Source organism: Propithecus coquereli, unplaced genomic scaffold, assembly GCF_000956105.1.
Source record: "Propithecus coquereli isolate 6110/MARCELLA unplaced genomic scaffold, Pcoq_1.0 Scaffold32, whole genome shotgun sequence".
Classification (NCBI taxonomy): domain Eukaryota; kingdom Metazoa; phylum Chordata; class Mammalia; order Primates; family Indriidae; genus Propithecus; species Propithecus coquereli.
Window position 1 is genome coordinate 9,103,136 of NW_012148841.1, and position 13,572 is coordinate 9,116,707.

At 35.8% G+C, this 13,572-nt stretch overlaps 2 protein-coding genes across 5 annotated transcripts; one reads left to right on the forward strand and one right to left on the reverse strand.

Annotated features, from left to right (window-relative positions):
• Positions 1-3,039: 3,039 nt before the first annotated feature.
• On the reverse strand, positions 3,040-8,144 carry THAP5 (THAP domain containing 5). Its single transcript, XM_012650338.1, has 3 exons — positions 7,927-8,144; positions 4,518-4,710; positions 3,040-4,062 (listed from the first exon to the last, which is right to left on the reverse strand). Exons 1-3 carry the CDS (start codon positions 8,004-8,006, stop codon positions 3,148-3,150), a joined length of 1,188 nt encoding a protein of 395 aa, XP_012505792.1. The 5' UTR covers positions 8,007-8,144; the 3' UTR covers positions 3,040-3,147.
• A 46-nt stretch (positions 8,145-8,190) lies between these two features.
• On the forward strand, positions 8,191-12,911 carry DNAJB9 (DnaJ (Hsp40) homolog, subfamily B, member 9). 4 transcript variants are annotated; one of them, XM_012650339.1, is made up of 3 exons: positions 8,191-8,542; positions 10,187-10,413; positions 11,385-12,911. In XM_012650339.1, the coding sequence occupies exons 2-3, from the start codon at positions 10,197-10,199 to the stop codon at positions 11,834-11,836; spliced, it is 669 nt and encodes a 222-aa protein (XP_012505793.1). In that variant the 5' UTR covers positions 8,191-8,542; positions 10,187-10,196; the 3' UTR covers positions 11,837-12,911. The 4 variants fall into 4 exon arrangements, with proteins under 4 accessions (XP_012505793.1, XP_012505796.1, XP_012505794.1 ...); XM_012650342.1 differs by having other exon boundaries at positions 8,329-8,398; XM_012650340.1 differs by having other exon boundaries at positions 8,421-8,536.
• Positions 12,912-13,572: the final 661 nt, after the last annotated feature.

The window sequence follows — 13,572 nt, forward strand, 5'->3', positions numbered from 1 at the left end:
ATCATTTAGTTTAGATATTAATATTTTAACAACATTCAACTCCCTTTTCTTTTTTAATAAATGAAACATAAAATCTCTTCACAACTCCTTCTTGCTTCCCCAGAGGTAATCATGATCATGAAGTCAGTGTGCTTTTAACTATACAGGAATGTATATACACATATATAAGCAACATACATTATTTTTGCATTTTAGGATTTTAAGTAGTATACTATCAAACCTTTGGCAACTTACCTTTTTGCATATTGTTTTGGTATACATTTTGATGCATGCAGATCATTGTAACTATAGTATAATATTTCAATGTTTTTGATTATAGGGATGTTTTAGTCAGCACAGGCTGCCATTACAAAATGCCATAGACTGGGTAGGTTAAACAACAGAAACTTACTTTCTCACAGTTCTGAAGACCAGAAGTCTGAGATCAGGGTGCCTGAATGGTTGGGTTCTGGTGGAAGCTCTCTTCCTGGCTTGTAGATGGCCACCTTCTTGCTGTGTCCTCACATGGTGAAGACAGCATCTCTCTGGTATCTCTTATAAAGACAATCTTTTCATATCAGGAACCCACCCTTATGGCCTCATTTAACCTTAGCTACATTTCCTGGGGCCCCCATCTCCAAATAGTCACATTGGAGATCAGGGCTTCAATGTATAAATTTGGGGGAAGACACAATTCAGTCCATAAGAAGGGGTGTTTATGATGATTTTGATTTTCTCAATGATGCATGTGATGAGACCCTCAGCTTGAGCAAGTACAAGGGAGGGGCTGGAGAGGAAGGGAAGAGCGTTAGGAAGAATTTGAGTGAAATTATGAACTTACTAGAGAAATACAGTAACACTGCTAGGCCCATTTGAGGTTTGTGGTCGTGAATTTATAATCAAGTCTGTCCAACTGTATGATTTCTCCAGCTTGTTTTTCTGATGTAGGAATAGAAAAGGCAAAAATATGAGAGTTCAGGAATGGAGTTTAAGGAAGTGAGGACAATAGAGGAAAGAGCAATGTTGTTTAAAGTTTTACAGAATGATTATCATGGTAAGGATAGAGGTGAATAGAGAAAGTTGTTTTTCAGATTTTGAAATATTTGCATCACACTTAATGGCTGAGCACCCCAAGTTCAAAAATCCAAAATCTGAAATGCTCCGAGGACCATTTCCCTTGTGCATCACACTGGTACTCAAAATTTTGGATTTTGGAGCATTTTGGATTTTTGGATAAAAGACACTCAACCTGTATACTTATAACTTATTAAGTTTAAAGAAATATAGCTAATTTAAATTATTCCTGAGGAATCTATAAACAAAAATTATGATATACACTGTTAAAACCAGAAACACATCATTACTTTCTTGTGACTCAGGGTTAATCTGTATTATTTATTTTAAATTAACTGTTAGCAAAATGCAACATGGGGATACTTAAAAATGACATTGTATTGACTCTACCAATTATCTGCACATAATTTATGCAAATATTTTAAGTATTTTTCTCTACTGTCATCTAACAAAGACACCTAATTTTTTATAGCAAGCCAACACACTTTCATATATTAATTAATTTTATTAGGCTGAAGAAACTATGTGAAATATGTCCAAAAATAATCATCATGCATTTACAAAACAATTGGTATATTATGAAATACTTGCTATTCAGAGTCAACTAATATTTATTGAGCACCTCCTATTTTCCAGGGCCAGAAAGATGTTTGCTACCTTACAGAATTCTCAAAATCATCCTTTTAGATAGTAGTATTTTCTATTTCACAAGTGATAAAACTAAACATCAGACCAACAAGACCTTGCTCAGTGCCATAGGCAGTAATGTATTTAATGATATTGACTGCCAATTTTAAGAAAATGTATCTATTTTTCAAATTTGTGTTACCGCAAAGTCTTCACTTTTACATTTTTCTTAAATTCCTGTAGACATAATCAGTGTTTTTATTTGTATCACCATCACTTCCCTTTCCTAAGAGAAAACCTTTGTCTCTCTAGGGTCATCACCATTTATAATTTCTTGCTTATAAATTCTAATAAAATACACATAAGTGTATAAATTGTTGACACTTATTTTGATGCACGTAGATTTTAACTATTGCAATGATATTTCATTGCTTTGGATTATAGGGATGTTTTAGTCAGCACAGGCTCCCATTATAAAAATAACATACACTGGGTAGCTTAAATAACAGAAACTTATTTTCTCACAGTTATGGAGTAACATAGGATTCCTCTATTATTCTGGAATTTAAAAATGACACAAGCACACATTTCAAAAGCTACACCTGCTAAGAAATAAACTATGATTTCTAAAATATACTTACATATTTAAAATTAACCTAAAATTTTTGGTTTATAAATATAACTGTATAAATACAGGATGTTAAGAAGCTGAAATGACTATGTATTATGATGGTTAGCCACATATAAGGTACTGAAATATATACTTTTTAAAGTTTAAAGAACCCCTCCTAAGAACTGGGCTAATGGGTGACTCCTTATTTTAGTGTAACTAGATCAAAAGATGTATTTTACTTTATATTACAAATATATAACTATAGCCAAAAGGTCAAACAACACAGAATTCAATAAATATTGAGGATAACCCAATAGTTAATACTATCACATTCTAGCCAACTTCCAGTATTATGTATGTATATATTATCTTAAAGAAAACTGGTTCTAATAAAAGTATCTTAATAGAAAGGGAACTATAAAGAAACAGACTATTAGAGATCTAGTAAATTCTCTTATTTTACAGATTAGGGACTGAGGCTCAATCTTGATAAGTAATTTGCCCAGGTCATATGCTAGTGGTAAAACCAGGACTGATTCCTGAACCTGACTTCTATTCCAGGCTCTTTTAACCATATCTTTGTTCTCTCATGTTATGACTATCATGTTTTCACCGTATCTTAACTTTAATTTAGAAAATTATCAAGTAATAAAACTTGTTCTCTTCAGTCCAACAAATTATCTGGTTTTTCTAAAAAATGAGCATTATAAGAACAGGATGCAGTTCATAACATTAGACAACTCTCATAGGTTCATTAAGATGCAATCTTTATACAGTAAAAAGTTCACTTTACATATAATTTGGTTTGGCTGGGAAAGCTTATTTAATAGTCACAGCTTTAAAACATCTTTACTCTATATCATAGTCACTTCATATGTTGTAAAATGATTTTCGATAATCTTGACATTTTCTTCAGATAGCCAGTTTTCCTGCTTCAGCTGCCTTACAAGAGCTTCCAAAGACTTCAATCTTCCTAGAGTTTGCTGCTCTTGTAGCTCAAGAAGAGTTATCTTTGAATGTAGCTTAGAGACTTTCTGCCAAAGATGTTCCTTATTTATATCTTGTCTGCAGTAAGAATGTTCAATTTGTAAAACTTCCGTCCCATAGTCTACATCCTTATATAAAGAGTCTTCAATGTCTGAGTCCTCCATTTCCATGGTTTCTTTTTGGGTAGACAAAAAAGAATTAACTGCAGGTTTAGAATTTTCGGCAGGTACAAAAATGGCAATAATAGATTCTTTATTTGTGCTTAATTCTTCAACTGTTTGATTAATTGTGCTGAATAAGAATGGCTTTTCCTGTGCTGACTTAATTTCCACGGAATTATTGGTTAAGCTTGGATTAGCAAGATGATTGGTAGTTATTTCAAGCACTTTCTGGGTTTCTAAAGATTGATGAACACCTTCTGAACTGGAAGTTGTCAAAGTAATAGTTGCAGAATTTAGATTCTCAAAAGATGTGTGAAAACCACCTATACCTATATCTTGGTTAACTGCTGTTTCCAAGGTAGATTCTGGTTTTCCCGTATCTTGTTTAACTGGATTAAGAGTTAACACGTTATTTTGTATACTTCCTGTTTTTGGAGCTTGTGGCTTCAACAAAGCAGATGAATCAAGTAATTCTGCACATTCAGGGGGCATATCTGTGTTAACTACATTTTTATTTGCCTCATTTAATGCAAATGATTCTTCTGACTTGGCTTTTAGGCATACTTCTTTCTCATTTTCCAATTTTTTCTTCTGGGGTTTTTTTTTGGAAGGATCTTTTCCCTAGAAAATAATATTTTCAAATTCTGAAAAAGATCGCCTTTACAGGCATTCTCTTACTAGTCAGTGCTGACTACAATTTGGAGCAGTATACTAGCAAAGAAAATTTATTCAATTTAAAAAATGTTCTAAGTCTATAACAAATATACCTTAAAGTGTTTTTTAAAAAGCATTAAACCCATTTGATATATGATGAACATTTCAGATCAAAAGACCAGTAAAAAACTTATTAACTTATGTTAATAACTTAATAATAATGTATGTATCATTTGTTTCTCTTGAGCTGTGCTTCATGACCATTTAAATTTTTAAAAAGTTATCACACCTTTAGTAAAAGCACAAATTAGTGTTCCTTTTTCTCAAATATCTGTTTTCCCAAGTTACCTTTCCCTTTCACTCTCTTTACCTGATCACCTGCCACCCTGCTCAGCATTACCCATCTCCCCTACCCCCAATACCTGATTGTCTTCAGGCAAAGAAAATATTGTTGGAACTGCAGTTTGTTTTAAATATCGAATACCCCATCTGATGTCAAGAGAGTCAGGAGTAAAATGGTCACTACACAGGAACTGGTATTTACTGGGAACCCATGAATCTCGTTTCATATTCTTTAACCACTTTTCAAGTCTTTCCTTGTCATGTAGAGGAAATCTGAAATTAAAAAAAGGAAAGAAAAAAGAGGGAAAATTTTGCTATATTTTTACAGTTTTGCCATATTTCTGGCCTACATATCTAGGTAACCTATGCATTCAGTGCTGTAAGAGTATGCATCCATCCCTACCAAACAAGAGCATCTTCATAACAACTACTATCATCTCTGCAGTGAAAGAACTAAGATGTAAGATATGTAGCCAAAGCTTTTGTCTGAGAAGAGCTGAATATATTCACAGTGCTTTTAAGTAAAATATATGTGTTCTTATAAAGGATAAAAATCTATTCCTATTTTCTATGAATTATGTTCCATTTTTACTTTGTTGTATAGTTTGCCTAGAACAAGGAAAGAACTTTTTGTAAATTACAAATTCCTATCCAACGTATTTCACACCAATACAAGTCAAATGGTTTGTTATCTATAATTCAAGGTATTGAGCTTTAGCCTCTTACTTATATTAACATTTTTAAAATAAGGAGATGTTATTTCAAACAAATGATTTAGCTGAATAAAATGAACATTCTTATAAAACTAATATTCTATTCTCTTTACTGGCATCAGCTCCATTCTACTCATATGTAATTTAGTCTAATATTACTAGATTTCTATAACCAATGGACTGAGAACTCCAAAATTCAAGTTCTAAAAGAGAAACTCTGATATAAGAATTAAACATGTAAAAAAGGATGGACTCAGATATTTTATATGAAACAAATCAAATATAAAGGCAAGACAGTTCTCTATACATTTTGTTCCTGTACTGACAAGAACCTGGATTTAGAGTTGGTGCTAACATATTGCAATATGTTTTACAGGCAAAACTGGACTAATGGCAGAATTTGATAGAAAATTTTTGCTACTAAATAGGTTTGGGTTAATGTGTATTAAACACTAGTTGACTGTGGTTTATATTTCATTTGATAATGTTCCAAGAATGCAGTCCAAGACATATACAACATTAACAATTTCCTGTTTTTAAAAAATAGCAAAAACATATGGTTTCTATACAAAATGTAGCTGTTGCATATTCCTTCCCCCTAACCACTTAGTTTATGCATGATTTTTCTAAGTTTTGGTAACTTTATAAGATGCTATGGTCAGTCTGGGTACTTTGTTGGAAGTAATTTTTATTCCTGACATCCTCATATGGAAAAATCAGATGAATAACCTTTGGAAGTTCTCACCATAGAAACAGCATTAATACAAGTTTTGAAAATATTTTAACCTTATACATATCAATAACTTAGGTTTATGACAGGCATAACCAGAAAAAGCATTAAAGGCAAAAATAATTTTTTTTTAGAGGACCTGAAGCCATAAGAGCATACTTTTTGTTACATCTAAAATGAGAATATGCCTTTTACGATAATGTTTATGTAAATTCATGTGTAAGTATGCTGTTTGCAAATTATTTCCATTACACCTATACGCTAAGTTATCAAATCATTAGTAAAATACACTTTGCGAATATCCTTGGTAACTGGATTTCCTCAACAGGTAAATCTCTAAGAAATCTATACTATGTTTCCTGAATGACTTGTTATCTTTATATTGGTTTAAAGTGTTTGATAATTTTGTTTCACTGTCTTATGTAATTCTCAATACAGTATAAGATAATCACAGTATAAACTGGACATTATATGTATACATCAACTGAGTTTCCAAATGCAAAAAAATTTCTACTATAGCTTGCTATAGTGTTAATATGAGTAAATTCAATTCTTCAAGTTTGGTGCTATTGGGGAATTTTTAAAACTAAATCAATTTTTATTTTGCGAATTATACACGGAATTTTAAAAACCCATAAAACAATTCCACTTTCACTAAATTCTCATTTTGAAAAACAATCTTTATAACTCACTTAGCACTTTTTTTTTCCTTCTTAAAAACATTAACTGTGAGGTCCACAAAAATTTCAAATTTTTAGTCTGGGGTTATGCTCCTCACCAATATCAAAGGCCAAATAAATCTCGGAAACATGGGGCTATATCAAGTTCAACATAATCTTTTGCTAGAAACCTCAGAGCTAGAGCCATTAATATAGCAACACTTCCCTAGCAACTAAAGGTAGATTAGATTTTTTCCTCCCAAAATCTCTCTTTGCATCTTGAGGAAAGGCTTCGGAGGTGACAATCCTGGAAAGACTGCCAGGTGGTGGGAATTACTTGGTGTTATCAAGTTTTTCCCATTACTTAAGATACTCGTTAGTTTATCATTAGTGAATGAGAGCTTCAGGTCTAAAGTAAAATGAGCTTCACCAAATAACTAGAGAAAATCTGAAGACAAGACAAGACAACCAGGTTAGATCTAAATGAATTGTTTTTAAATACAAAAAAGTGTGATATGTTAAATATGTTGATCGTCATAGGCTTTTTATATATATTATATCTCTTTACACGTTAAGTGTGAATTAAGTACTACTAATATCTCCACTTTATAGACGAGAAATCTGAGGCACCAAGAACTTAAACAATTTTCAGATCATTCAGCTATAAAGCAGTGCAACCAGGATTTTAATCTATTAACAGCCTGGCTTTGGAGCCTGGATTCTTAATTATTATACAATACTGCTTCCATATCTTCTGAATAAAAATCAGTACTTCAATAGCTTCATGGAAATATTTTGTGGCTCTAGTAATTCAAAATAACACTTACCTACCCTGTTCTCTGTACCAGTGAAGGCTATATACAGCTCTGAGCAGAGGACAGTTTATAATTCTGGCTCTGACACAAAACTTTCAAGTTCGGTTACCTAATCTTTCTGGGCCTCAGTTTCCTCAGGAGAAAGGCGGGATTATATTATATTTATGCGACCTAACTCATAGGGAGTGTAAATTAACTTTGAGTGCACCTTCCCACTTCACAGGTTTGATGTACCTTAAATGGTGGTTAATGTTTCAGTGAAATGAGGTCAGGAGAGGCGGGGAAAAGGCTCTGAAAAGCAGACTTAACTGCGCAAACTTGACTGTTTTCTTTTTAACACCCAAACAGGCCCCTATGCCTCGCCACCAGCCCGGCGTCCTCGCTCACGAAGGGCAATGCTATAGGTAAACTGAACTCAAGCCTTCGTGCCCTTCTCCCGTGCAGGGACCCACCACGTCTGGAGTGCTGAGGACTCATTTTTTGGGCAGACAGGAAGGAGGTACACAAGCCCAAAGGCCACAGCACCGCGGGCCAAAGGCCAGTCTGGCGCTTCTGGTCCTGGGGCAACTTACGGGTAAAAACTCAGCTTCCGGTCTTTATTGTTTCGTCCCCGGCGGTTCTTACAGCAAATCGCTGCGCAATAGCGGGGCATTGCTCGGGTGAGGCCCCGGGAGACCAGGGCCAGCGAGGGGTACAGGCCACCCTCCTCGCTGAGGCGGAGCCCCAGGTCCAAGCCGCCAGATGCACCGCGCCTGCGCCGGAATCTGCCTTGGGGCGGGGGGGAAGCCGCCTCTACCCTCCACCCACTTCCTCCTCCACGGGCTTCAGCCCCGCCCTTTCGAGGTTGGGGCCAGAAGTGACGCACAGGCTGAGCGGCAACAACAGTTTTCCACGTGCGCGTAGGGCGCAAGGGTCATGTGGGAAGGCGAGAACCAATAAGGAAACGTTTCGTGTTGGTCTTCTCCTGAGGTGGTGGCTCCTGCGGAGGCCGCCCGCCAGAGGGGAGCGGGGTGAGGGACTCGCTGGTGGCTGCGGGAACGCGAGGTCCGTGTGCAAGCGGCGGTGGGGCGCGCGCCAGCTCGAGGAGGCCGGGGTGAGGGGCCGAGGCCGAGCAGCCGAACCGAGCCGGTCGTCAGCATCGCCGGCGCCTCGGCTCTGTGGAGAAGCCCCAGCAGCCTGAGGGTGCGGGTGAGGGACGAGGCCGGGGTCGTGGGGAGGGGAGGTAGGAGCGTCCCGGGAGCGCAGGCCTGTCTTTGTTGGCCTATTCGGCCGAGGAGTCCGCCTCAGTGGCTTCGAGCTGCATGTTCTCGAAGGGAATAGAAGGAAGGAGATAGCCGAGCCACGGAGTAGTGCGTTTTGTGCTTCGAGTAGTGCCGCTGGCTTTCTCCGGCATCGGACAGCTCCTCCCAGGACTGGACCCCGGGCCGCGAGGAGCCCCGACGGCGGGGCCGGGACGGGCAGGGCGTGTTCCTGTCGCCTTCGGGTTAAGGTTGGACGGCCCAACGCAGCCGGTCACCGGCGCTGGGGAATGAGGCCCAGCCCGCTGACCGGCAGGTTTGTCTTGGGAATGAGAAGTCAGTGTGATACCAAAGTTAGTTTGCTAAGAAAGGGTCAGATGTTTACTTGAAACCGTGGAATAACGCTCATTAAACCAGTAAGGTGCCTCTGTCAGTTTTAGATTCGCCCTTTGACTAGGGAGCAACCTGCAGTCCAGGCGGCGTCCACAGGATACGCTCCGCTTGTCGTCTTTAAACCAGGAGGTTGTACTTGATCTTTGGTACCCGTGACTATGAGTAACTCTCTGGAAAGAAGTAATCCACCTGCTAATTACGCTCAGAAAAGGCCACAGGAGAGGAAGGCAGGCAGTTTCCACAAACCACAGTGCCTTTCGTCAGACTTGTTCTGTTATTATAGGTTATTAAGGACTCCTGTGGTACAGTATTCAAAAAACAGGGTCACTTCGTTTTGACTTTTGAGTCGTTAAACATATATTGTCAAGAATTCTAAGTGAAAACTTTAATGGTTTAAAAGTAAGAAATATTTTAACTACTGAGAAGTTCGAAAGTAAGAATTTAACTTTATCTAGAGTACAAACTATCAAAGTTCACTTTTCTGGCGGCCTTAGAAATCTTAAATTCTGTTAATTATGAGTTTTGAACAGAACGTATTTATCCATGGTTCTTTGGTAAACATTTGCAATCTTATATTTTTAAAAAATACGTTCTATTGTATTGTCAGTATTGTGATATTAAGTTTTCTATTTGCAATCCTTGGCTCACCTTGCTGAAATGACAGCTGAATTGGTGCTTTTTTTAGGGAGAGAAGATTACTACTAATTAGACATACTGAACTATTTACCTTGGTAATGCCCTCCTTTTTTTTTTCCTGGGAAGTTAAATACCTTATTAACCCCTCAGAATATGAATTCTTGAAAGGAAGATTGGGATCCTTTAAAATATTATTTGAATCTTCCACCCTTTTTTTTAAACAATGCTTATGATGAGTCTTCAATATTATAAAAATCAATTACTGAAAAGTTGGTCTTCTCTGTGTACGGCCAGGGTATTAGTAGAAAGGCAAAGCCAGAAAAGATTTTTGTCAATTTGGTTGAATTCTATTAATATTTGCTCTCAACAAGGTTAAGCTAATTTGGGAGTTATAAAACCTGTATAAGTGAAATAATATGTGAACAGGTACAAGATAAACTGCATGCTTAACATTTTGATAACTACATAAGGTTTACCTTAAATTCTCAAGTTTCACTGGGTTTCTTTTAAAAGAAAAAAGTCTTAGATTAGCTCATAAATAAAATTTTTTTCTTTTCTTTTTTAGGATATTAGAAATGGCTACTCCCCAGTCAGTTTTCATCTTTGCAATCTGCATTTTAATGATAACAGAATTAATTCTGGCCTCAAAAAGCTATTACGATATCTTAGGTGTGCCAAAATCAGCATCAGAGCGCCAAATCAAGAAGGCCTTTCACAAACTGGCCATGAAGTACCACCCTGACAAAAATAAGAGCCCTGATGCTGAAGCAAAATTCAGAGAGATTGCAGAAGGTAAATAAATGACTATCTCTGAGGTCTCATGGGTATTAACTAATAAGGAGAATGATAGCTAAAAAGTGTGTATGTATTTGAAGGTTTTGTGAAGATGGGTGGGGGAGTGGGATTTATGTATAAGTAGAGAGATTCTGTGAGATTATTTTCTCCTGACATACTTTGATTCCTCAATGAATGTACGAAGGATAGTAGATAATTTTATTGGTATACAGATCTAAAAATGTGGAAGATCTGTTATTTTACTCTGTTATTTATAAAGTCACTGTTGCTTCTGTGACAAAAGGAATTTTAGCTACCTCTAATTCTTACCAACTAATTTACGAAACACAGTATTTTACTATATAGATTAAATATAAAAAAATTAAAATAGACTCTAACATGCCTGATTTTCTTCACTTGATGTATGTTTCAAAGCCATATTTGTCTTTAAAGAAAAAGTTGAATCAAGTTCTGACTTAAGACTAGTTTGAAAACAGATTGCATCTCCTGAGCATTCAGTAATTATTGGTGGGTAGAGGTAACTGAGTAGGGAATTAGAATGAAACATTTACTTCAACTAGTAAGAAAGTAGATAAAAATCTTAATTCTTATTAATTGGTTATATTTGACTGTTTAATTCTTTAATACAAATAATGGTTTCACACGCATAGTATGAAGATTAAAGAATTCCATAATTATTGCCCACATGTTTATTTTAGTAATGGTAGCATTCATTTAATATTTATTGGGTATTTACTAGAGGTGGCATTGTGCTAACTGTTGATAATACAGCAGTGAATCAGACAAAAAGTCGATGCCTTGTTTTATAACTTTTCATTTTTGACTTAATGCTTATGTTTGTAATGTTTTGGTTTACTGTGATTTGAAATTCTTCCCTAAAAGTTGAATTCACTTATTTGAAGAGATTTGAATATATGTAATTTCGAATATTTTACCTTCAGTTACTAAAGTATTTTTGTCTCTTTCAGCATATGAAACACTCTCAGATGCTAATAGGCGAAAAGAGTATGATACACTTGGACATAGTGCTTTTACTAATGGTAAAGGACAAAGAGGTAGTGGAAGACCTTTTGAGCAATCATTTAACTTCAATTTTGATGACTTATTTAAAGACTTTGGGTTTTTTGGTGAAAACCAAAACACTCGGTCTAAGAAGCATTTTGAAAATCATTTCCAGTCACGCCAGGATGGTTCCAGTAGACAAAGGCATCATTTTCAGGAGTTTTCTTTTGGAGGCGGACTGTTCGATGACATGTTTGAAGATATGGAGAAAATGTTTTCTTTCAGTGGTTTTGACACCACCAATCAGCACACAGTACAAACTGAAAATAGATTCCATGGATCTAGCAAGCACTGCAGGACTGTCACTCAACGAAGAGGAAATATGGTTACTACATACACTGACTGTTCAGGACAGTAGTTCGTTTTTTTCTCTGTTCTCACTAAACTCAGCTAGTTGACTCTTCCTCAGTGTCTTTGATGCAAAATAATTTTCTGTGAACTATTTTGACAAGTGCATGATTTCACTTTAAACAACTTGACATAGCTATTAAATATATTTAAGTTTTTGACAAATTCAGCAACATTCAACTAGTAGGCAAAATGCTAAATTATTAATTTCCCTGATTAGGAAAGATTCTTTAAAAAAAAAAAGATGTAATTCTGCCTAGTCCTTTTTCTCTGTCTGCCCTTGAGCTCACTAATGTGGCCAGTTTTATTACCAAGAACAGATTGCATTTGCCTGATATATATTTAAAGATTAAACTTTAAAAAGTTACTATAGACTTAAATTGTGTGAACTTGAATGATTTTTGCAGTGAAACCTTTACTAATGTATAATTGCATGCTCTGTAGCAGCTATGACTTGGGTCGCTAAATGTACGTGAAAATGTGTAATTGAGTTATTCAGCAAAGGAGAACAGTATCTTGGTTAATTGCCACTGAAAGCTTTAGAAAGGGGTGGTTTGATATTTAACCCAGAACCATGCTTTTCTACAGTAAAATTGGGGTAAAAAATGATTTTATTGCTTATAGTCTTTTGGGCTGGAAAAAAGTCGAAAACTTGTGAAATATTGCCAAGAGATTGTTACGTGTTTGGTCCCTGGCTAAAAATAATTTTGTAGTGTTGAAATCATAGCTACTTATACATCTTTCACGTTTCTTTCTTAGTTTTTGGCACTCTAGGTTTTACTGTGGTTTTTGTGTGTGTGTGTAATTTCTCTTCTTTGTACTCATCTTTATCTAGAGATTGACTAATACCTCATTCTGTTTGTAAAACCAGCCAGTAATTTCTGTGCAACCTTATTATGTGCAATATTTTTAAATCCTAAAAAATGTGTGCTTTTGTTTTCAAATAGACTTAATTTTCTTTAGTTCTGCACTTTTCCACATTATACTCCGTATGAGTATTAATCCTATGGATACATATTAAAACTAGTAAATGTCTCATACAACATTGTATGTGAGTGAGAGGAATATAAATATTTACAACCTGATATTCTTTGTCGTCATTTTATTATTAAAAGTGTATTAAGCAGCTCTGGAGGCATGGAGGATATATAAGCAATGGGGCTATGCTGATCAAAGGCCGTATTCCTGGAGTTACTTTTAACTAACCTGAAAACCCTGATAGGATCTTGTTTAAGTGCCATTTGGTAATTTCTGTTGCTTTCATATCATTCCTCACAAATTTTGGTAGCTTGAAGATTTTGTTAATTATGATTTTGTTGTATCTGCTTGCTAGGAGCAAGTTGTTCATGCCACAGTTCTTTCCATTTTTAGGCCAGGTTGGGAAAAAGCAGAGACTTTGCACAAAGGTGTATTTGTTATTCATCTTTAATTTGAAAACTATTAAAATGAATTTATTATATTTATGTACCCTACTTATTTCCTAGAAGTTATACCTACTAGTTAGTTTTGTTGATAATAATGAAATAGCCGTATCTTGAATTTTGGGCTGAGGATTATCTATAGCATATTAAACAACAAATGAGGCCCCCAAAAATTCTCATTTTCAAATGAAGATTAAGGATACATTTTCTTGTTGGTAGCATGTGTCTCCTTTTTTCCTAGGGCCTGGTAATCTTGTTTTCCCCATTCTGGACATTTATTTTGATCTCCTCTTTTCTAACCTTCCTTTTGTCTGTTGGGTGTAAT